This window comes from Scyliorhinus torazame, chromosome 2, assembly GCF_047496885.1.
Source record: "Scyliorhinus torazame isolate Kashiwa2021f chromosome 2, sScyTor2.1, whole genome shotgun sequence".
NCBI classification, from domain to species: domain Eukaryota; kingdom Metazoa; phylum Chordata; class Chondrichthyes; order Carcharhiniformes; family Scyliorhinidae; genus Scyliorhinus; species Scyliorhinus torazame.
Genome location: NC_092708.1, coordinates 356,865,668 through 356,886,770, shown reverse-complemented (window position 1 = coordinate 356,886,770; position 21,103 = coordinate 356,865,668). Strand labels below are relative to the sequence as shown.

The window sequence follows — 21,103 nt, the reverse complement described above, 5'->3', positions numbered from 1 at the left end:
AACACACTCACCTGAGCTCAATGTCCTATCACCCCTCACACACACTGGCAGTTACTTCACACTCCACGCCCGCACGAATCGGACAGAGCACAGAGGCAGCTTCCGTAGGTGTAAAAGTGACTTTAATGACAGATGGTTCATACAGGTGCCCTAGCCCCTATAACTAGTCTGTGCCGTGCACCCGTGCCCACTTACTGGGCCCTAGGACTACGTTTAGGTGCTTCCCCAGACAGTATAGCAGAACTGGAGGCGGACTCCTGTGGTCCCTGCCCTGTGACTAGGGTCCCCTTTGGCGTCCGTTTCCTAATGCGGCCTGGCCTGGGTGGGCCAGGCTGCGCCTCGGGCGACCGAGATGGCATGCTGCCAATCTGTTCTGCCCATTGTCCACCACATGCACCTGGGATGGAAGAACATAGAACATTCAGTGCAGAAGGAGGCCATTTGGCCATCGAGTCTGCACCGACCCACTTAAGCCCTCACACTTCCACCCTATCCCCGTAACCCCTCCTAACCTTTTTGGACACTGGGGGCAATTTAGCATGACCAATCCAACTAACCTGCACGTCTTTGGACTGTGGGAGGAAACCGGAGCACCCGGAGGAAACCCACGCAGACACGGGGAGAACGTGCAGACTCTGCACAGACAGTAACCCAGTGGGGAATCGAACCTGGGACCCTGGCGCTGTGAAGTCACAGTGCTATCCACTTGTGCTACTGTGCTGCCTGGAAAAGGGGGTGGGGGAGGAGTCCGAGGTGTCGCGGTGTTCCTGAACCTCCCATGCAGGGGGACCTGGAACGGGCCCCGGCACCTCCTCCTCCCTCGGGGTGTCCGATGGCCCCCGGGGCTCTCCATGGGTTGGGGGTGCGAACGGATCCAGTACCCGAGGCACCTCCAGCACCTGGCGCTGCCAGTCCTGGATGCCCACCCTGGCATCAACAAGGGTCTGCAAGTTTGCAGCCATGGAGCCCAGGGAGTTGGCCACCCCTGTCTGTATCTGGGCGACGCCGGCCAGCACCTGGGCAATGACGCCGATGCCCTCAGCAATGGCCTGCTGAGAGCTGAGCGCCTCTGCGATGTTCAGCTGGCTCATGGCTTCCTATGAGGGGGCAGCCATGTCCTGGGCCACGAACGCCGCCTGCACGGAAAGCCCCAGGCCTTGCATACTGATACCCATGTGCAACACCGTCGCCCCCATTGCCTCCACCACGGATGCCACCCATGCGGTTTAAGCCTGGGTGGCACGTATGACCCGCACCACTCCCTGCTCCTGCACGCGGGTGGACTCCTCCACCTCCGTCTGCAGGTGCAGCAAGCCGGCCGTCACCTCCGCCACTTATCCCTGGGTCCTAACTGCATCGGGTCTATTGGTGGGTGTGGGAACTCCAGGAACCCGGGACCCGTCTGGGTGACAGGTGGTTGCTGGGGCCGGGCCGCCCTCCGACCGTCTGGCCCTACCTCCACCTGCTGTACCAGGACGGCTGTGTGGTGCGCACCAGTGAGTGTCCCGGAAGCCTTATCGCTAAAGTGACCAATCGAGGAGAGTGTCTCTGCGATGGTGGAGGGCGTAGGAGATAGCAGTGGCGTTATGTCGAGGTCCTCATCGGACCCGAAGTCCAGGGTCCCCTAGGGTGGTGTGTCCTGTCCGCCCGTCCACCTCGGTGTCCTGCCACCCCCCCCCCCCCCCCCCTCTCTCCTCAGTGTCCTGTCCGTCCGTCCTGTGTCTCGGTGTCGTATCCCTCCGTCCCGTGTCTCGGTGTCCTGTCAGTCTGCCCCCCCGCCCTTCGGTGTCCTGTCCGCCTGTCCAGTGTCCTGTCCGTCCGTCCATCCCGTGTCTCGGTCTCCTGGGTCGGTGTGTCCTGTGTGTCGTTGTCATCGGTGTGGGTCCCCAGTGTCGTGGTGTCTTGCGTCAACTGGAACGGGGGGGCTGTTGGTGTGGCTGCCCTCCCCGTCGCTGGATGAGTCCCTACGGCGTCACTGCACTGGCACTGGATGTGGGCGGCGTACGCCTGAAGGCCCGGGTCGATCCCTGGCGTGTGGTCGCCCCGGCTCTTCCTGGAGCGGTCTGCATGCGCTGGGACGGGTGGATCGCCGTGTGGTCCTGCAATACACAATACAGACACGCAGATGGGGTTGAGGGGGGTGGGGAAGGGGGGGGTGGGGAAGGGAGGGGCAGGCAGGGGGGGGGGGTCTCACTTTGTGGTGCGCCCCCGATGTCTGCATCCGCAACCTCCCAGTCCTCGGGTCTGCCTGCGAGGTCCAGGGCCCTCTATTAATGAACAATGAGGGGGCGCAATTCAGGTAGACCCCCTCAGGTCCCAGCACGCTCCCGGTTGTTATGGCTGCGCTTCTCCGGGGGGGGTGGGGGGAGAGATAGAGTAAAAGATCAACAGTGTTAGGCAGACATATACTTTCAGCCTAGCGGTTGGGTGTATGTTGGCATAGGTTCACAGGCTATCCTGCCAATGTAGCTTGCATGGGTGGGTGCAGCCATGTGGATCTCAGCTAGGGCTGTGCCATCCATCATGCGGGGTGGGGGGGGGGGGGGGGGGTGCCACATGTGTGGGGGGTTGGGGGGGGTACTCACACTGGCTGCCCTGACTAGGACATTGACCTTCTTGTGGCACTGGCTGCCTGTCTGGGTGTTATGGCCATGGCGCTGACAGCTTCTGCCACCTCCCTCCACATGCGCCGGCCGGTGTTGGCTGCGGCCGTGTCCGGGGTACAGGGCCTCCTTCCTCTGCTCCACGGCGTCCAGGAATGCCTCGATATCCCAGTCTTGGAACCTCGGCAGTGCGCGGTGGCGGCCATCTTCCCACGTTGCCCTGTATCTCTGCCGGTGGTGTCTTTTGTTTAAAAAAATATTTTTATTAAGGTTTTGCAGAATTTTTCATAAAACAGTAGTAACAATAATAACAAAACAGGACAGAGTGAACATTAACATAGTGCAAAAAGAGAAGATACAATAACAATTAAATAGACATTACCCCACGCGACTCAGTCTTCCCACACCATCCCAATGAAGCACCCCCCCCACCCCCCAACACGGATTGCTGCTGCTGACATTTTAATTTTCCCCGAGAAAGTCGACGAACAGCTGCCAGCTCCGAGAGAACCCTAGAGTAGACCCTCTAGGCAAACTTTATTTTCTCGAGGCTGAGAAACCCAGCCATGTCGTTGACCCAAGTCTCTACACTCGGAGGCTTCGAGTCCCTCCACATTAATAAAATCCGTCTCCGGGCTACGAGGGAGGCAAAGGCCAAGACGTCGGCCTCTTTCGCCCCCTGAACTCCTGGGTCTTCTGACACTCCAAAGATCGCTATCTCTGGACTTGGCACCACCCGTGTGTTAAGCACCTAGGTCATTGCGCTCGCGAACCCCTGCCAGAACTTTCTAAGCTCATGTGGACATGGTTTGCTGGGCTGCCCTTGCATCTCATACACCTGTCTTCTACCCCCAAAAACTTGCTCATTCTCACTGCCGTCATGTGCCCGGTGGACCACCTTAAATTGAATTAGACTGAGCCTGGCACATGATGAGGAGGAATTAACCATGCCCAGGGCCTCTGCCCACAGACCCACTTCCAGCTCCTCCTCCCACTTGCCCTCGAGCTCCTCCACCAGGATTTCCTCCACCTCCTGTAGTTCCTGGTAGATATTTGACACCTTCCCCTCCCCCACCCAGGTGCCGGAGACCACCTTGTCCTGTATCCTCAGTGGTGGCAGCGTCGGAAAAGCCACCACCTGTTTTTTCAGGAAGGTTTGTACTTGCAGATATTTAAAGGCATTTTCTGGCAGCAGATTAAATTTGTCCTCTAGCGCCTTCAAACTGGGAAAGCTTCAGTCTATGAACAGATCCCCCATCCTTCTGATGCCTGCCCTCTGCCAGCTCTGGAACCCACCATCCATCTTACCCGGGACAAACCGGTGGTTGTTATATATCGGGGTCCAGATCGACACTCCCTCCACCTTCTTGAACCTCTTCCACTGCCCCCAGATCCTCAGTGTCGCCGCCACCACTGGACTTGTGGAGTAGCGGGTCGGCGAGAACGGCAAAGGAGCGGTTATCAAAGCTCCCAGACCAGTACCTTTACATGATGCTGCCTCCAGCCACTCCCATGACCCCCCCCCCAATCGCCCACTTACTAATCATGGCTATATTGGCCGCCCAGTAGTAGTTGCGAATGTTCGGCAGTGCGAACCCCCCGCCTCCAATCCCCTCCCCCCTCCCGACTGCGATCCAACAGCAATCTCCTTACTCGCGGGGTCTTATTCGCCCACACAAAGCCCGAAATGGTCCTACTCACCCGCTTAAAAAAGAACTTAGGGATGAAGATGGGGAGGCACTGAAAGACAAACAAAAATCTGGGGAGGGCCGTCATTTTCACGGTTTGTACCCTCCCTGCCAATAACAGCGGGAACATGTCCCACCTTTTAAAGTCCCCTTCCATTTGCTCAACCAACCGGGTCAGATTGAACCTGTGCAGGGCATCCCATTTCCTGGCCACAGGTGGGGTCTTTTTAACAGCGACGCCGCGCGGCATAACTTACACCGCGCGCGTTTGTGACACCGTTCCGGCTCGCACTTCGCGCGACGCCTGTGCTAGCCCCTTCCGTAGCGCAGAGTATGCGCACTTTTGCTCGGCCCAATGCCAGAGTGGCTCGCGCCGCTTTTGACACCGGCGTCGGAATTTGGCCGCGGGGTCGGAGAAACCCAGCCAATCAGTTCAGCACATCAATAGTTGGTCTATGTTTTCAGCTTCAAAGACGATACTTTATTAAAAATGTATTTACAGGATGCGGGCGCAGATAACTAAGCCAGCATTTATTGTCCATCCATAGTTGCTCTCGAGAAGGTGGTAGTGAACTGCCTTCTTGAACCACTGCGGTCCATGAGGTATAGGTTCATCCAGTGCAGTTAAGGATGAAGGTCCATGATTTTGACCCAGCGACAATGAAAGAACAGGCGATATATTTCCAAGTCAAAACAGTGAGTGACCTGGAGCAGAACTTCAAGGTGACATTCCCAGGTATCAGAGCTTTTGCTCATCCAGATGGTAGCAGTTGTAGGTTTGAACGGTGTTGCATCAGGAACCTTGGGGAGTTCCTGCTGTGCACCATCTTGTAGATAGTATACACCACTTCATTGGTGGTGGAGCGAGTGAATGTTTGTACCAGGGTTAGCAATCAATCGTACTGTTTTGTTCTGGATGGTGGCGAGCTTGAGGGTTGTTGGAGTTGCACTCATCTAGGCAAGTGGAGAGTATTCCATCACATTCCTGACTTGCACCTTTTAGATGGTGGACAGGCTTTAAGGAGTCAGGAGGTGAATTGCTTGCCACTGGATACCGAGCCTCTCACCTGCTCTTGTAGAAACAGTAGTTAAACGGCTAGTCCAGTTCAGTTTTTAAAATCAATGACAATCCCCAGGATTCTACTGAATGTTATGGAGAAATGGCTAGATCCTCTGGAGATGGTAATTGCCTGGCACTTGTGTGGCGTAAATTGTGATCATATGTGCAGTCATCAACGAACGTTTCCACTTCTGACCTTATGATGGAAGAAAGGTCATTGATGAAGCAGCTGACAGTGGTTTGGTCTAAGCCACTATCCTGAGGAACTCCTGCAGTGGATGGCCTAAAGCTGAGATGGTTGACCGCCAACCATCTCCCTTTGTGCCGGGTTTGACTCCAACCGTAAACATAATTGTTTTATAAACATAAAACAACCTGATTCCATCAGATGCTCAATTGACGCAACCTTTTTAAGTCCAAACTTTTCGGAGATTGCTTTTGAAGCTCTGCAATTTAAAGAGTGTTACGAGTCTTACCTTCAGAATAGGATTCAGAATTTCAATGGCATCCATGCTTTAGAGCATATATTTATAAATAAAATTTGAAAGAATGACAGAAAGATGGAGAGACAACAACGTGACCAGACATGACTAAAGCTACAAATTATTTTAGTGGTATAAGGATAATACAGTAAGAAAGCGACTACTGACAAATAGCATTGCGCCGTACTGGTATCTATAGCAGCACCTCAGTCACTGAGTTCAAAGCTGATTGCTCCAGCAGTTTGGATTTTTCAAGAGTTCTAATTATTTGTTGAACTACAGGAATGGGTTTTATCCCATTTTGTACAATGCACTTTATATAAATCAACAAGCACACCCTCATATTAGGCATTACTGTTTTTGGATCTTGTTTCCCCTAAAACTGTCATTTGCTGGTATATAGCTACTCACAACACAGCCCATCAACATTTTTGTTCAGTCTATTAGTGGCTCAGCTCTAAACCAGCCTCTCAAGATTAGTAACAGTTCCTTTAAACTTTACTACAAAAGGACACAGCCTACTGATTTAAATTATGTGAAAAGTGAAAGTATCACAGCAAGTAAATCCCAGCCATACCAATGGACCTAACCCATCATCACTTTGCCAAAATACTTGTCCCCGATAAATCACACGCATCCCAAAGGTCATTCAAAAGAGAGCAAGCATGAGAACATAGAACGATACAGCGCAGTACAGGCCCTTCGGCCCACGATGTTGCACCAAAACAAAAGCCATCTAACCTACACTATGCCATTATCATCCATATGTTTATCCAATAAACTTTTAAATGCCCTCAATGTTGGCGAGTTCACTACTGTTGCAGGTAGGGCATTCCACGGCCTCACTACTCTTTGCGTAAAGAACCTACCTCTGACCTCTGTCCTATATCTATTACCCCTCAGCTTAAAGCTATGTCCCCTCATGCTAGCCATTTCCATCCGCGGGAGAAGGTTCTCACTGTACACCCTATCTAACCCCCTGATCATTTTGTATGCCTCTATTAAGTCTCCTCTTAACCTTCTTCTCTCTAACGAAAACAACCTCAAGTCCATCAGCCTTTCCTCATAAGATTTTCCCTCCATACCCGGCAACATCCTGCCTTAGCTGATTTTTGCCTTAGCTGATTTTTGCCTTCTGAAGTTCAGTAGAAGCTAATCATTGAATTGACTATATAGATCCAGCCTACATACCAGTTGAATGCGTTAAGTAAAATATTTTTTAATGCTTGCTGTTGTGTTTTAATTACTTACTTCAAAAAATATTTTTTTCATCCAAAATGACTGCATTTTAATTACGTAATGCCAAAGACAATCTTAATAAAGATCTGAAGTTCAATTTCCAGTAGCCCAAACAAATGATCAGAAAGAGACTTGCCAAAATGCATTAGGTACGGGGGAGGGGAGAGGGAGAAGACAAAGGGCTAATTAAGATCCACCAAGTCTGGCATTATTCTGTATCATTTTGCTTCCTGAATACTCATCTCTACCACTAGATGACACTATAACAAAACCAATACTGATACCAACAGAATTGGCCAGGTATAAACACAATCTGGTTTTGGATAAGTCTTCAAGAGTTAATTCTAATTCAATGGCAGGAAGAAGTGCTGTGCTGTTTTTGAACATGACTGTTTTGTAAAGTACAACAATGCTAACTATGGAAGCAACCTTTAGAGGCAGAACATCCAAAGTACACTGGAGTTCATATTGTTTGAACAGCTTGGATTCCTTCAGTAGAAGCTGACAAGCATTTCAATTATATATCTAATTAGATTGAACAGTGCCAAGTACTGTAATAATCTTGTATTCTTAAAAGAATCAAAGGGTAGAGCATACAACATTTTAAAAAAAACCTCCAATGTGAAGTCACAGACCTGCGTTAACATTTGCTTCTCTGTCCACAGCTGCTGCCAGGCTAGAGTTCTTCCAGTATTTTGTCTGCATTTCAGATCAAAAACATCCGTGGCCTCAGTGGAAATAACCCATAGCTTTCTTAGAACGACAAAGACCAGTAACTTTCAATGAGGAAACAATATCAGTAAGTATCGTGGCATAGGGCGGCACGGTGACGCACTGGTTAGCACTGCTGCCTCACGGCACCGAGGACCCGGGTTCGATCCCGGGTCAGTGTGTGGAGTTTGCACTTTCTCCCAGTGTCTGCGCGGATCTCACCCCTACAACCCAAAACGATGTGTAGGGGTAGGTGGATTGGCCATGTTAAATTGCCCCTTCATTGGGAAAAGACACAATTGGGTACTCTAAATTTTTTTTTTTTTTTTTTTAAAGTACTGTTGCACAATAATCTAGAATGACTGCACATTCTTAGGAATGCAAGAACAGGAATAGACCATGTAGCTGCTCAAGTCTGTTCTACCATTCAATTAGACCTGCAGCCTATCGCCATAAAGCTGCCATTGCCCCAGCCTTTAATAATTTTGACTAACAATTTTTTTTATCCATTTCATTTCTGAATTAACAATTGATCTCAAATGAACTTTTGAAGAGTTCTAAACTTCCATCACCTTGTGTGAATTTTAAAATGAATTTCACTCCCAAAAGCTCTTGCTTAAATTTTCAAATTCTACCCCTCAAGAGCAGAAATAGTTTCTCACAAGCTCATATTTGTTCCCCATATATTTGTAAATGCTGAAGTCACAGTGTAACCTTTTAAATTCCAGGTATCACAAAGTTAAGTTTGCTTAATCTTTCATCCTAGTCAAATCAGCGAACAATGGAGCTGAATTCCAGAGGTGTGATGCGAGAGACTGTCCTTGATATCATACAATCCCTACAGTGCAGAAGGCGACTCTTCGGGTATGCATCGACCCTCTGAAAGAGGGTGCCGGACCAACTCCCCCACTCTATCCCCGCAACCCCACCTACCCTACACAACCCCGGACACACATGGGCAATTTAAAAAAAATCATGGCCAATCCACCTAAACCGCATATCTTTGGACTGTGGGAGGAAACCGGAGGGCCCGAGGAAACCCACGTAGATACGGGGAAAATGTGCAAACTCCAGACAATCACCAAAGGCCGAAATTAAACGTGGGCCCCTGGCGCTGTGAGGCAGCAGTACTAACCACCATGCTGCCCCAACACAGCATTTGACCAAGGGTGGCATAAGATTCCCAGTAATACCCAAGTTAATATGGTAAGAAGTCTTACAGCACCAGGTTAAAGTCCAACCGGTTTGTTTCGAATCACTAGCTTTCAGAGCAAACCACTCGTGATCCAAAACCAACCTGTTGGACTTTAACCTGATATTGTAAGACTTCTCACTGTGCTCACCCCAGTCCAATGCCGGCATCTCCACATCAAGTTAATATGAATCAGGAAAAGGGAGGGTGGGCTGGAAATCTTCCCACTGGTTGAAATTATATCTGTCACAAAGGAAGATGGTTGTTGGAGGCCAAGCGTCGCAGTTCCAAGAGTTGCTCAGATCAGTACCCTCAGTCCAATCATTTTCAGCTACTTCAATGACCTACATTTGATCATAAGGTTAAAAGTTTGCTGATTACACCTATTCAGTCTCATTCACAACATCTCAATTAATTAAGCAGTCTGTGCCAGCATGCAGCAAGACCAGGACAACATTCAGTCTTGGGCTGACCATTGCCACTCAGGGCAAGTACCATTCACTACATACATTTAACAATCTTCCCATAATATTCAATAGCATGACCATTCTGAATTGTCCCACCAACAATTTAACTGGGCCAGCCACATAAACATTGTGGCTACAAGAGAAGGTTGGAGGCTTGGAATTTTGAGCAAGCATCACATCCACCAGTCCTTGCCTCCATACCCCATCAATGTTTTGATCCTTCCACAATTGGGTAGTTTCTCTCCATCTATACCCCTCATAACTGAACACCTCTAATAAATCTCCTAGCATGCTTTTCTCCCCTAAGGAGAACAACCCCAACTTCTCCAATTTATTCGGGTAGTCCGGTGCATGACCTGACTCAATTTCCTGGATAAAAGCAGCTCCAACAAGTGAAGAGGGTACTCAATAGTGTGTGTATATCCACCACACTTAGAGTTCACTGTTATTACTGTAAGAACATCCATCTCACTGAAGAGGCCTCAAGCCAATCCAGATTCAACAACTTGTTCTGAAAATTCTGCTCCCATTTTGACAGCTGTGACAAATACCACCAGAGCAACTGAAACAATTCACACCAGTAAATAAAATATCCGTAATTTTCAATTTACCTCATCTCCCAATGTTGACAAATCCTCGAAAAGAAATTTCAGGATCCAGATCTACATCTTAACCAAAAACCAATGTGTTCTTCCATTGGCCATAACCGGTCGGTAAGAGGTTTTGTTGAAATCAATTAGTTTTTAAGTTAGGTTTGTTACAGACTAATAGGCTATGAAAACATTATCGCCGTCCATGGTGAGTGGCAGAGTAACAAGGCTTGAAAACGTTTGATACCATCCAGGACATAGGTGGTTTGAATGGCACCCCTTCAAATACCTGAAAGATTCACTCCCTCCAAGCCACACACCATCCTGACATGGCCATATATTACCATTCTTTCTCGGCAAGGTGCTGCAACTCTCTACCCATCAACGCTGCAGATGGGCCTGCCAAAGACGCCAAGAAGAAACTTTCATTTTTACAGAAGCAATTGTTGTGCTGTGGAATTCACTGCCCAAAAGCCAAATCAAAAGTAACATCCAAAGACTTGTAATTAACATTTGGAGAGAAGCAAATTCCCTGGGCTATAGAAAAACAGAACAAGGAGGTGGGATAAAATAGCCAAGTTCTGTGCTATGCCATTCCACGATTTTAAAAATGTGTTCATGGGACATGAGCATCGCTGACAAATCCAGCATTTATTACCAATTTCTAATAATCATCAAAAAGATGTTGGTGAACTATCTTCTTGAGCTGTTGCAGTATATATGGGTAGGTACATCCAGAATGATGTTGGTATACGCTTTGATGTATTAGCCCAACTATTTTGCCCCTTTTTATTGTCTCAAAATGTTTTCCCATCATTTAACTGGCATGTAATTGCTGAATTCAACTCTATCCCCTCTTAAGAATCATTGTGCTACAAATATTAGGCAAGGGCTAAAAACAAACCCTTTGAAATCATGATAATTATGCCCGTAAACAGAGGATATGGGTTGTGGTTGTTACATGTGAATCAGACTTTAATATAAATATCACTGACAGGAAAATGCATGATGTGGAGATGCCGGCATTGGACTGGGGTGAGCACAATACGAAGTCTTACAACACCAGGTTAAAGTCCAACAGGTTTGTTTCGATGTCACTAGCTTTCGGAGCGCTGCTCCTTAGGTGAATGAAGAGGTCTGTTCCAGAAACACATATATAGACAAATTCAAAGATGCCAAACAATGCTAGGAATGCGAGCATTAGCAGGTGATTAAATCTTTACAGATCCAGAGATGGGGTAACCCCAGGTTAAAGAGGTGTGAATTGTACCAAGCCAGGACAGTTGGTAGGATTTCACAGGCCAGATGGTGGGGGATGAATGTAATGCGACATGAATCCCAGGTCCCGGTTGAGGCCGCACTCATGTGTGCGGAACTTGGCTATAAGCTTCTGCTCGGCGATTCTGCGTTGTCGCGGGTCCTGAAGGCCACCTTGGAGAACGCGTACCCGGAGCTCAGAGGCTGAATGCCCTTGACTGCTGAAGTGTTCCCCGACTGGAAGGGAACATTCCTGCCTGGTGATTGTTGCGCGATGTCCGTTCATTCGGTGTCGCAGCGTCTGCATGGTCTCGCCAATGTACCACGCTTCAGGACACCCTTTCCTGCAGCGTATGAGGTAGACAACGTTGGCCGAGACGCACGAGTATGTACCGCGTACCTGGTGGGTGGTGTTCTCACGTGTAATAGTGGTATCCATGTCGATGATCTGGCACGTCTTGCAGAGATTGCCATGACAGGGTTGTGTGGTGTCGTGGTCACTGTTCTGAAGACTGGGTAGTTTGCTGCAAACAATGGTTCGTTTGAGGTTGCGCGGTTGTTTGAAGGCAAGTAGTGGGGGTGTGGGGATGACCTTGGCAAGATGTTCATCGTCATCAATGACGTGTTGCAGGCTGTGAAGAAGATGACGTAGTTTCTCCGCTCCGGGGAAGTACTGGACGACGAAGGGTATTCTGTCGGTTGTGTCCCATGTTTGTCTTCTGAGGAGGTCGGTCCGGTTTTTCGCTGTGGCGCGTTGGAACTGTCGATCGATGAGTCGAGTGCCATATACCGTTCGTACGAGGGCATCTTTCAACGTCTGTAGATGTTTGTTACGCTCCTCCTCGTCTGAGCAGATCCTGTGTATATGGAGCGCTTGTCCATAGGGGATGGCTTCTTTAATGTGTTTAGGGTGGAAGCTGGAGAAGTGGAGCATCATGAGGTTATCCGTGGGTTTGCGGTAAAGCGAAGTGCTGAGGTGACCGTCCTTGATGGAGATGAGTGTGTCCAAGAATGCAACTGATTTTGGAGAGTAGTCCATGGTGAGTCTGATGGTTGGATGGAACTTATTAATGTCATCGTGTAGTCGTTTCAGTGATTCTTCGCCGTGGGTCCAAAGGAAAAAAATGTCATCGATGTATCTGGTGCATAACGTCAGTTGAAGGTCCTGTGCGGTGAGTAGGTCCTGTTCAAACTTGTGCATGAAGATGTTGGCGTATTGGGGTGCGAATTTGGTCCCCATGGCTGTTCCGTGCGCCTGGATGAAGAACTTGTTGTCGAAGGTGAAGACGTTGTGATCCAGAATGAAGCGGATGAGTTGCAGAATTGCGTTTGGAGATTGGCAGTTGTCGGTGTTGAGTACTGAGACTGTTGCAGCAATGCAGTCGTCATGGGGGATGCTGGTGTAGAGTGCTGAGACGTCCATTGTGACGAGGAATGTTCCTGGTTCAACTGGTCCATGGGTGCCGAGTTGCTGTAGGAAGTCTGTCGTGTCGCGACAGAAGCTGGGTGTAACTTGTACGATGGGTTTCAAGATGCCCTCAATGTAGCCAGAGAGGTTCTCACATAGGGTCCCATTGCCTGAAACGATAGGGCGGCCTGGTGTGTTGGCCTTATGTATTTTTGGGAGGCAGTAGAGATCTCCAATGCGGGGAGTACGTGGGATGAGAGCACGTAGGGTGCTCTGAAGATCTGGATCCAAGGTCTTGATCAGTCTGTTAAGTTGGCGGATGTGTTCCTTGGTCGGATCTGCGGGTAACTGTCTGTAGTGTTCTTGGTTGTTCAGTTGTCGGTATACTTCTTTGCAGTAGTCCGTTCTGTTCAGTACGACAGTGGCCCCCCCCCCTTTGTCTGCTGGTTTGATGACGATGCTGTGGTTGGTCTTGAGAGCGCGGATGGCATTGCATTGTGCTTGGGTGGCGTTCGGGGCTGTCTTGTGAATGTGACTGATGAATCTGGCATTGACGCGACTCCTGACGGCTTGAGCATACATGTCGAGTCTAAGGCAGCGGCCTTCTGGAGGGGTCCAATTCGACTCTTTCCTCTTCGGTTGCCACACCGCAGATCTCTCGGTCTGCTGTTCCGGTTCATTGGTAGTCTGCTTGGGTTCGCTGTTGGCCTCTTGGGGTCTGTGGAAGAATTCCCGGAGCCTCATTCGCCTGATGAATTCCTCCGTGTCTGCCGCGAGACTGATGGGGTCCATTTTGGTGGTGGTGCAGAAATTAAGCCCTCTGCGGAGGACTTCGATTTCATCTGGTTGAAGGGTGTAGTCTGACAAGTTGACAATAGATTTCCCTGTATTGTTTTCTACTGTGACACCGGGGGTGGCTTGGTTGCTGCCGGTGGTGATGCCAAGTTTCTCAAGCTTTCTGTTCTTGGTATGCATATAGGTGGCATAGTATCGTTGTCTCATCTGTTTGGCGGTGTTCCGCAGCTGGTCTGCTGCATCCTGAGCGCAAGTTGAGAATATGGCCTCTATCTTGGTTTCCAGGTTGCGTCGTCTGCTGTAGAGCTGGCGGACGAGGTGGTTGAGGAGTGTGAGAGAGGTGCGACGGCAGAGTCTCTCAGCGAAGTCTGTGTTGTAGGTCGACTTGAGTGGGTTTGTGATCTGTAGCCCTTTCGAGATCTTGTCTGCTTTCTTGCATCTTTGTAGAAACTTAATGTCAGTGTATATATGCGCGATCTTCCTGGAGATCCTCTCCACTTTGAGCCGGCAGTTTGCGGTGTCGATGGTAGCCATGATGTGGAGATGCCGGCGTTGGACTGGGGTGAGCACAGTACGAAGTCTGACAACACCAGGTTAAAGTCCAACAGGTTTGTTTCGATGTCACTAGCTTTCGGAGCGCTGCTCCTTCCTCAGGTGAATGAAGAGGTCTGTTCCAGAAACACATATATAGAAAATGCATGTTTAATATATGAAGCGGACTTGGTAAATTAAAGGCCCAGATCTTTCAGCCAAAATTGGGGTTGGCGTGTGATACGGAGTGATTTAAGTTGCCCAGTTACCATTTTATACTGGAGCCTGTGACCTTCTGATGCCAACTCCAGCTGTGGCGTAGAAAGTCAGGTCAATTGTCCGAGATAATTCCAGTGCAGCCACACCCCTTTTCTCTTTGAACGCATGATTTACCATAGAAACAGAGCACAGGAGGAGGCTGATGATATGGCAAACTACTAGAGAATAACATGGACACCAGAGACAAGTGAAGAGGACTGCAAGATAATGGACATCTATTTTCAAAGTAATTTTGGAAATTAATGGACTGGTAAGATAATAAGCAGGCGGTAGTGTAAAGATAATATTGCAATTATGACAAATTGGAGAAACAGTAAATAAACTGTAGAATTTGGATGGATTTGTTTGTCACTTGCACAGAGGTACAGTGAAAAGTATTTTTCTGCGAGCAGCTCAACAGATCATTAAGTACATGGGAAGAAAAGGAAATAAAAGAAAATACATAATAGGGCAACACAAGGTATACAATATAACTACATAAGCACCGGCATCGGATGAAGCATACAGGGTGTAGTGTTAATGAGGTCAGTCCATAAGAGGGTCATTTAGGAGTCTGGTAACAGCGGGGATGAAGCTGTTTTTGAGTCTGTTTGTGCGTGTTCTCAGACTTCTGCATCTCCTGCCCGATGGAAGAAGTTGGAAGAGTGAGTAAGCCGGGTGGGAGGGGATTTTGATTATGCTGCCCACTTTCTCCAGGCAGCGGGAGGTGTAGATGGAGTCAATGGATGGGAGGCAGGTTTGTGTGATGGACTGGGCGGTGTTCACGACTCTCTGAAGTTTCTTGCGGTCCTGGGCCGAGCAGTTGCCATACCAGGCTGTGATGCAGCCAGATAGGATGCTTTCTTTTTTTTTTATTAAATATTTTATTGAAAATTTTTGGTCAACCAACACAGTACATTGCGCATCCTTTACACAATATTATAACAACACAAATAACAATGACCTATTTTATAAACAAAAAATGAATAAATAATAAATAACAAAAATGAAAACTAGCCCTAATTGGCAACTGCCTTGTCACAAGTAACACTCTCCAAAAATATAATTTAACAGTCCAATATACAATTATCTGTAGCAACGACCTATACATACTATACAGTATATATTAACAACCCTGAGTCCTTCTGGTTCCTCCTCCCCCCCCCCCCCCCCCCCCCCCCCCCCCGCCCCTGATCCTGGGCTGCTGCCTTCTTTTTCCCATTCCATCTATCTTTCTGCGAGGTATTCGACGAACGGTTGCCACCGCCTGGTGAACCCTTGAGCCGACCCCCTTAGGACGAACTTAATCCGCTCTAGCTTTATAAACCCCGCCATGTCATTTATCCAGGTCTCCACCCCCGGGGGCTTGGCTTCTTTCCACATTAGCAATATCCTGCGCCGGGCTACTAGGGACGCAAAGGCCAAAACATCGGCCTCTCTCGCCTCCTGCACTCCCGGCTCTTGTGCAACCCCAAATATAGCCAACCCCCAGCTTGGTTCGACCCGGACTCCTACTACTTTTGAAAGCACCTTTGTCACCCCCATCCAAAACCCCTGTAGTGCCGGGCATGACCAAAACATATGGGTATGATTCGCTGGGCTTCTCGAGCACCTCGCACACCTATCCTCCACCCCAAAAAATTTACTGAGCCGTGCTCCAGTCATATGCGCCCTGTGTAATACCTTAAACTGAATCAGGCTTAGCCTGGCACACGAGGACGACGAGTTTACCCTGCTTAGGGCATCTGCCCACAGCCCCTCCTCGATCTCCTCCCCCAGCTCTTCTTCCCATTTCCCTTTTAGTTCATCTACCATAGTCTCCCCTTCGTCCCTCATTTCCCTATATATATCTGACACCTTACCATCCCCCACCAATGTCTTTGAGATCACTCTGTCCTGCACCTCTTGTGTTGGGAGCTGCGGGAATTCCCTCACCTGTTTCCTCGCAAAAGCCCTCAGTTGCATATACCTGAATGCATTCCCTTGGGGCAACCCATATTTCTCGGTCAGCGCTCCCAGACTCGCGAACTTCCCATCCACAAACAGATCTTTCAGTTGCGTTATTCCTGCTCTTTGCCACATTCCATATCCCCCATCCATTCCCCCCGGGGCAAACCTATGGTTGTTTCTTATCGGGGACCCCCCCCAAGGCTCCAGTCTTTCCCCTATGCCGTCTCCACTGTCCCCAAATCTTCAGTGTAGCCACCACCACCGGGCTTGTGGTGTAGTTCCTCGGTGAGAACGGCAATGGGGCTGTCACCATAGACTGTAGGCTAGTCCCCCTACAGGACGCCCTCTCTAATCTCTTCCACGCCGCTCCCTCCTCCTCTCCCATCCACTTACTCACCATTGAAATATTAGCGGCCCAATAATACTCACTTAGGCTCGGTCGTGCCAGCCCCCCCCATCCCTGCTACGCTGTAAGAATCCCTTCCTCACTCTCGGGGTCTTCCCGGCCCACACAAAACCCATGATGCTCTTTTCAATCCTTTTAAAAAAAGCCTTCGTGATCACCACCGGGAGGCACTGAAACACAAAGAGGAATCTCGGGAGGACCACCATCTTAACCACCTGCACCCTCCCTGCCATTGACAGGGATACCATATCCCATCTCTTGAAATCCTCCTCCATCTGTTCCACCAACCGCGTTAAATTTAACCTATGCAATGTGCCCCAATTCTTAGCTATCTGGATCCCCAGGTAACGAAAGTCCCTTGTTACCTTCCTCAACGGTAGGTCCCCTATTTCTCTACTCTGCTCCCCTGGATGCACCACAAACAACTCACTTTTCCCCATGTTCAATTTATACCCTGAAAAATCCCCAAACTCCAAGTATCCGCATTATTTCTGGCATCCCCTCCGCCGGGTCCGCCACGTATAGTAGCAAATCGTCCGCATACAAAGATACCCGGTGCTCTTCTCCTCCCCTAAGTACTCCCCTCCACTTCTTGGAACCCCTCAACGCTATCGCCAGGGGCTCAATCGCCAGTGCAAACAATAATGGGGACAGAGGGCATCCCTGCCTTGTCCCTCTATGGAGCCAAAAATTTGCAGATCCCCGTCCATTCGTGACCACGCTCGCCACTGGGGCCCTATACAACAGCTGCACCCATCTAACATACCCCTCTCCAAAACCAAATCTCCTCAACACCTCCCACAAATAATCCCACTCCACTCTATCAAATGCTTTCTCGGCATCCATCGCCACTACTATCTCCGTTTCTCCCTCTGGTGGGGCCATCATCATTACCCCTAACAACCTCCGTATATTCGTGTTCAGCTGTCTCCCCTTCACAAACCCAGTTTGGTCCTCGTGGACCACCCCCGGGACACATTCCTCTATTCTCATTGCCATTACCTTGGCCAGGACCTTGGCATCTACATTTAGGAGGGAAATAGGTCTATAGGACCCACATTGTAGCGGGTCCTTTTCCTTCTTTAAGAGAAGCGATATCGTTGCTTCAGACAGTCGGGGGCAGTTGTCCCCTTTCCTTTGCCTCATTAAAGGTCCTCGTCAGTACCGGGGCGAGCAAGTCCACATATTTTCTATAGAATTCGACTGGGAATCCATCCGGTCCCGGGGCCTTTCCCGCCTGCATGCTCCTAATTCCTTTCACCACTTCTTCTACCTCGATCTGTGCTCCCAGTCCCACCCTTTCCTGCTCTTCCACCTTGGGAAATTCCAGCCGATCCAAGAAGCCCATCATTCTCTCCCTCCCATCCGGGGGTTGAGCTTCATATAATTTTTTATAAAATGTCTTGAACACTCCATTCACTCTCTCCGCTCCCCGCTCCATCTCTCCTTCCTCATCCCTCACTCCCCCTATTTCCCTCGCTGCTCCCCTTTTCCTCAATTGGTGTGCCAGCAACCTGCTCGCCTTCTCCCCATATTCGTACTGTACACCCTGTGCCTTCCTCCATTGTGCCTCTGCAGTGCCTGTAGTCAGCAAGTCAAATTCTACATGTAGCCTTTGCCTTTCCCTGTACAGTCCCTCCTCCGGTGCTTCCGCATATTGTCTGTCCACCCTCAAAAGTTCTTGCAGCAACCGCTCCCGTTCCTTACTCTCCTGCTTCCCTTTATGTGCCCTTATTGATATCAGCTCCCCTCTAACCACCGCCTTCAACACCTCCCAGGCCACTCCCACCTGGACCTCCCCATTATCATGGAGTTCCAAGTACTTTTCAATGCACCCCCTCACCCTTAGACACACCCCCTCATCTGCCATTAGTCCCATGTCCATTCTCCAGGGTGGGCGCCCTCCTGTTTCCTCCCCTATCTCCAAGTCCACCCAGTGTGGAGCGTGATCCGAAATGGCTATAGCCGTATACTCCGTTCCCCTCACCTTCGGGATCAATGCCCTACCCAGCACAAAAAAGTCTATTCGCGAGTAGACTTTATGGACATAGGAGAAAAACGAGAACTCCTTACTCCTGGGTCTGCTAAATCTCCACGGGTCTACACCTCCCATCTACTCCATAAAATCTTTAAGTACCTTGGCTGCTGCCGGCCTCCTTCCAGTCCTGGACTTCGACCTATCCAGCCCTGGTTCCAACACCGTATTAAAATTTCCCCCCATTATCAGCTTTCCCATCTCTAGGTCCGGAATGCGTCCTAGCATCCGCCTCATAAAATTGGCATCATCCCAGTTCGGGGCATATACGTTTACCAAAACCACCGTCTCCCCCTGTAGTTTGCCACTCACCATCACGTATCTGCCCCCGTTATCCGCCACTATAGTCTTTGCCTCGAACATTACCCGCTTCCCCACTAATATAGCCACCCCCCTGTTTTTCGCATCTAGCCCAGAATGGAACACCTGCCCCACCCATCCTTTGCGTAGCCTAACCTGGTCTATCAGTTTCAGGTGCGTTTCCTGTAACATAACCACATCTGCCTTAAGTTTCTTAAGGTGTGCAAGTACCCGTGCCCTCTTTATCGGCCCGTTCAGCCCTCTCACGTTCCACGTGATCAGCCGAGTTGGGGGGCTTCCTACCCCCCCCCCCCCCCCCCTTGTCGATTAGCCATCACCTTTTTCCAGCTCCTCACCCGGTTCCCATGCAGCTGTATCTCCCCCAGGCGGTGCCCCCCCGCCCATCCTCTCCCATACCAGATCCCCCCTCTCCCCAGCAGCAGCAACCCAGTAATTCCCCCCTCCCACCCCCCCCCCCCCCCCCGCTAGATCCCCCGCTAGCGTAATTACTCCCCCCATGTTGCTCCCAGAAGTCAGCAAACTCTGGCTGACCTCGGCTTCCCCCCGTGACCTCGGCTCGCACCGTGCGCCGCCCCCTCCTTCCTGCTTCTCTATTCCCGCCATGATTATCATAGCGCGGGAACCAAGCCCGCGCTTCTCCCTTGGCCCCGCCCCCAATGGCCAGCGCCCCATCTCCTCCACCTCCCCTCCTCCCCCCATCACCACCTGTGGGAGAGAGAAAAGTTACCACATCGCAGGATTAGTACATAAAACCCCTCTTTGCCCCCCACATTCGCCCCACCACTTTGTTCGAACATTCTTTTTAATAACCCGCTCATTCCAGTTTTTCTTCCACAATAAAAGTCCACGCTTCATCCGCCGTCTCAAAGTAGTGGTGCCTCCCTCGATATGTGACCCACAGTCTTGCCGGTTGCAGCATTCCAAATTTTATCTTCTTTTTATGAAGCACCGCCTTGGCCCGATTAAAGCTCGCCCTCCTTCTCGCCACCTCCGCACTCCAGTCTTGATAAACGCGGATCACCGCGTTCTCCCATTTACTGCTCCGAGTTTTCTTTGCCCATCTAAGGACCATTTCTCTATCCTTAAAACGGAGGAATCTCACCACTATGGCTCTGGGAATTTCTCCTGCTCTCGGTCCTCGCGCCATCACTCGGTATGCTCCCTCCACCTCCAACGGACCCGCCGGGGCCTCCGCTCCCATTAACGAGTGCAGCATCGTGCTCACATATGCCCCGACGTCCGCTCCCTCCACACCTTCAGGAAGACCAATAATCCTCAGGTTGTTCCTCCTTGCGTTGTTTTCCAGTGCCTCCAACCTTTCCACACATAGTTTCTGATGTGCCTCCTGCGTCTCCGTCTTCACCACCAGGCCCTGTATATCGTCTCATTCTCGGCTGCCTTTGCCTTCACGACCCGAAGCTCCCGCTCCTGGGTCTTTTGTTCCTCCTTTAGCCCTTCGATCGCCTGTAGTATCGGGGCCAACAGCTCTTTCTTCATTTCCTTTTTGATCTCTTCCACACAGCATTTCAAGAACTCTTGTTGTTCAGGGCCCCATGTTAAACTGCCACCTTCCGACGCCATCTTGGTTTTTGCTTGCCTTCCTTGCCGCTGTTCTAAAGGATCCACTGCAATCTGGCCACTCTCTCCTCCTTTTTCCATCCGTATCCAGGGGGGATTCCCTTCTGGTTTACCGCACAGTGTTTTTAGCCGTCAAAATTGCCGTTGGGGCTCCTATCAAGAGCCCAAAAGTCCGTTTCACAGGGAGCTGCCGAAACGTGCGACTCAGCTGGTCATCGCCGCACCCAGAAGTCCGATAGGATGCTTTCTATGATGCATCTGTAAAAGTTGGTAAGGGGTAATGTGGACATGCCAAATTTCATTAAATTCCTGAGGAAGTATAGGCGCTGTTGTGCTTTCTTGGTGGTAGCGTCAATGTGGGTGGACCAGTTCAGATTGAGATGTGCACCCCTAGGAACTGCTAACCATCTCCACCTCAGGCCCCATTGATGCTCACAGGGAGGTGTACAGTACTTTGCTTCTTGAAGTCAATGACCAGCTCCTTAGTTTTGCTGACATTGAGGGAGAGATTGTTTTCGCTGCACCACTCCAC

General features: G+C 49.9%; 1 protein-coding gene and 1 long non-coding RNA gene across 7 annotated transcripts in view; one reads left to right on the top strand and one right to left on the bottom strand.

Annotated features, from left to right (window-relative positions):
• LOC140403795 (uncharacterized) overlaps nt 1-21,103 on the top strand; it is a 110,690-nt gene that overhangs the window by 23,570 nt on the left and 66,017 nt on the right. For both annotated transcript variants that reach the window (XR_011938420.1, XR_011938418.1), the window contains exon 2: nt 7,738-7,871. This is a non-coding gene — a long non-coding RNA (uncharacterized lncRNA). The remainder of the gene's footprint in view (nt 1-7,737; nt 7,872-21,103) is intronic.
• Nucleotides 1-21,103, bottom strand: part of hif1aa (hypoxia inducible factor 1 subunit alpha a) — a 91,372-nt gene that overhangs the window by 43,393 nt on the left and 26,876 nt on the right. For 2 of the 5 annotated variants that reach the window (XM_072491922.1, XM_072491929.1), the window contains exon 1: nt 2,613-2,668. The exons of 2 other annotated variants lie outside the window; for them this stretch is intronic. In XM_072491922.1, coding sequence (XP_072348023.1) covers nt 2,613-2,653 — 41 coding nt within the window. In that variant the 5' untranslated portion in view covers nt 2,654-2,668. One more of the 5 variants, XM_072491952.1, reaches the window with a different exon arrangement.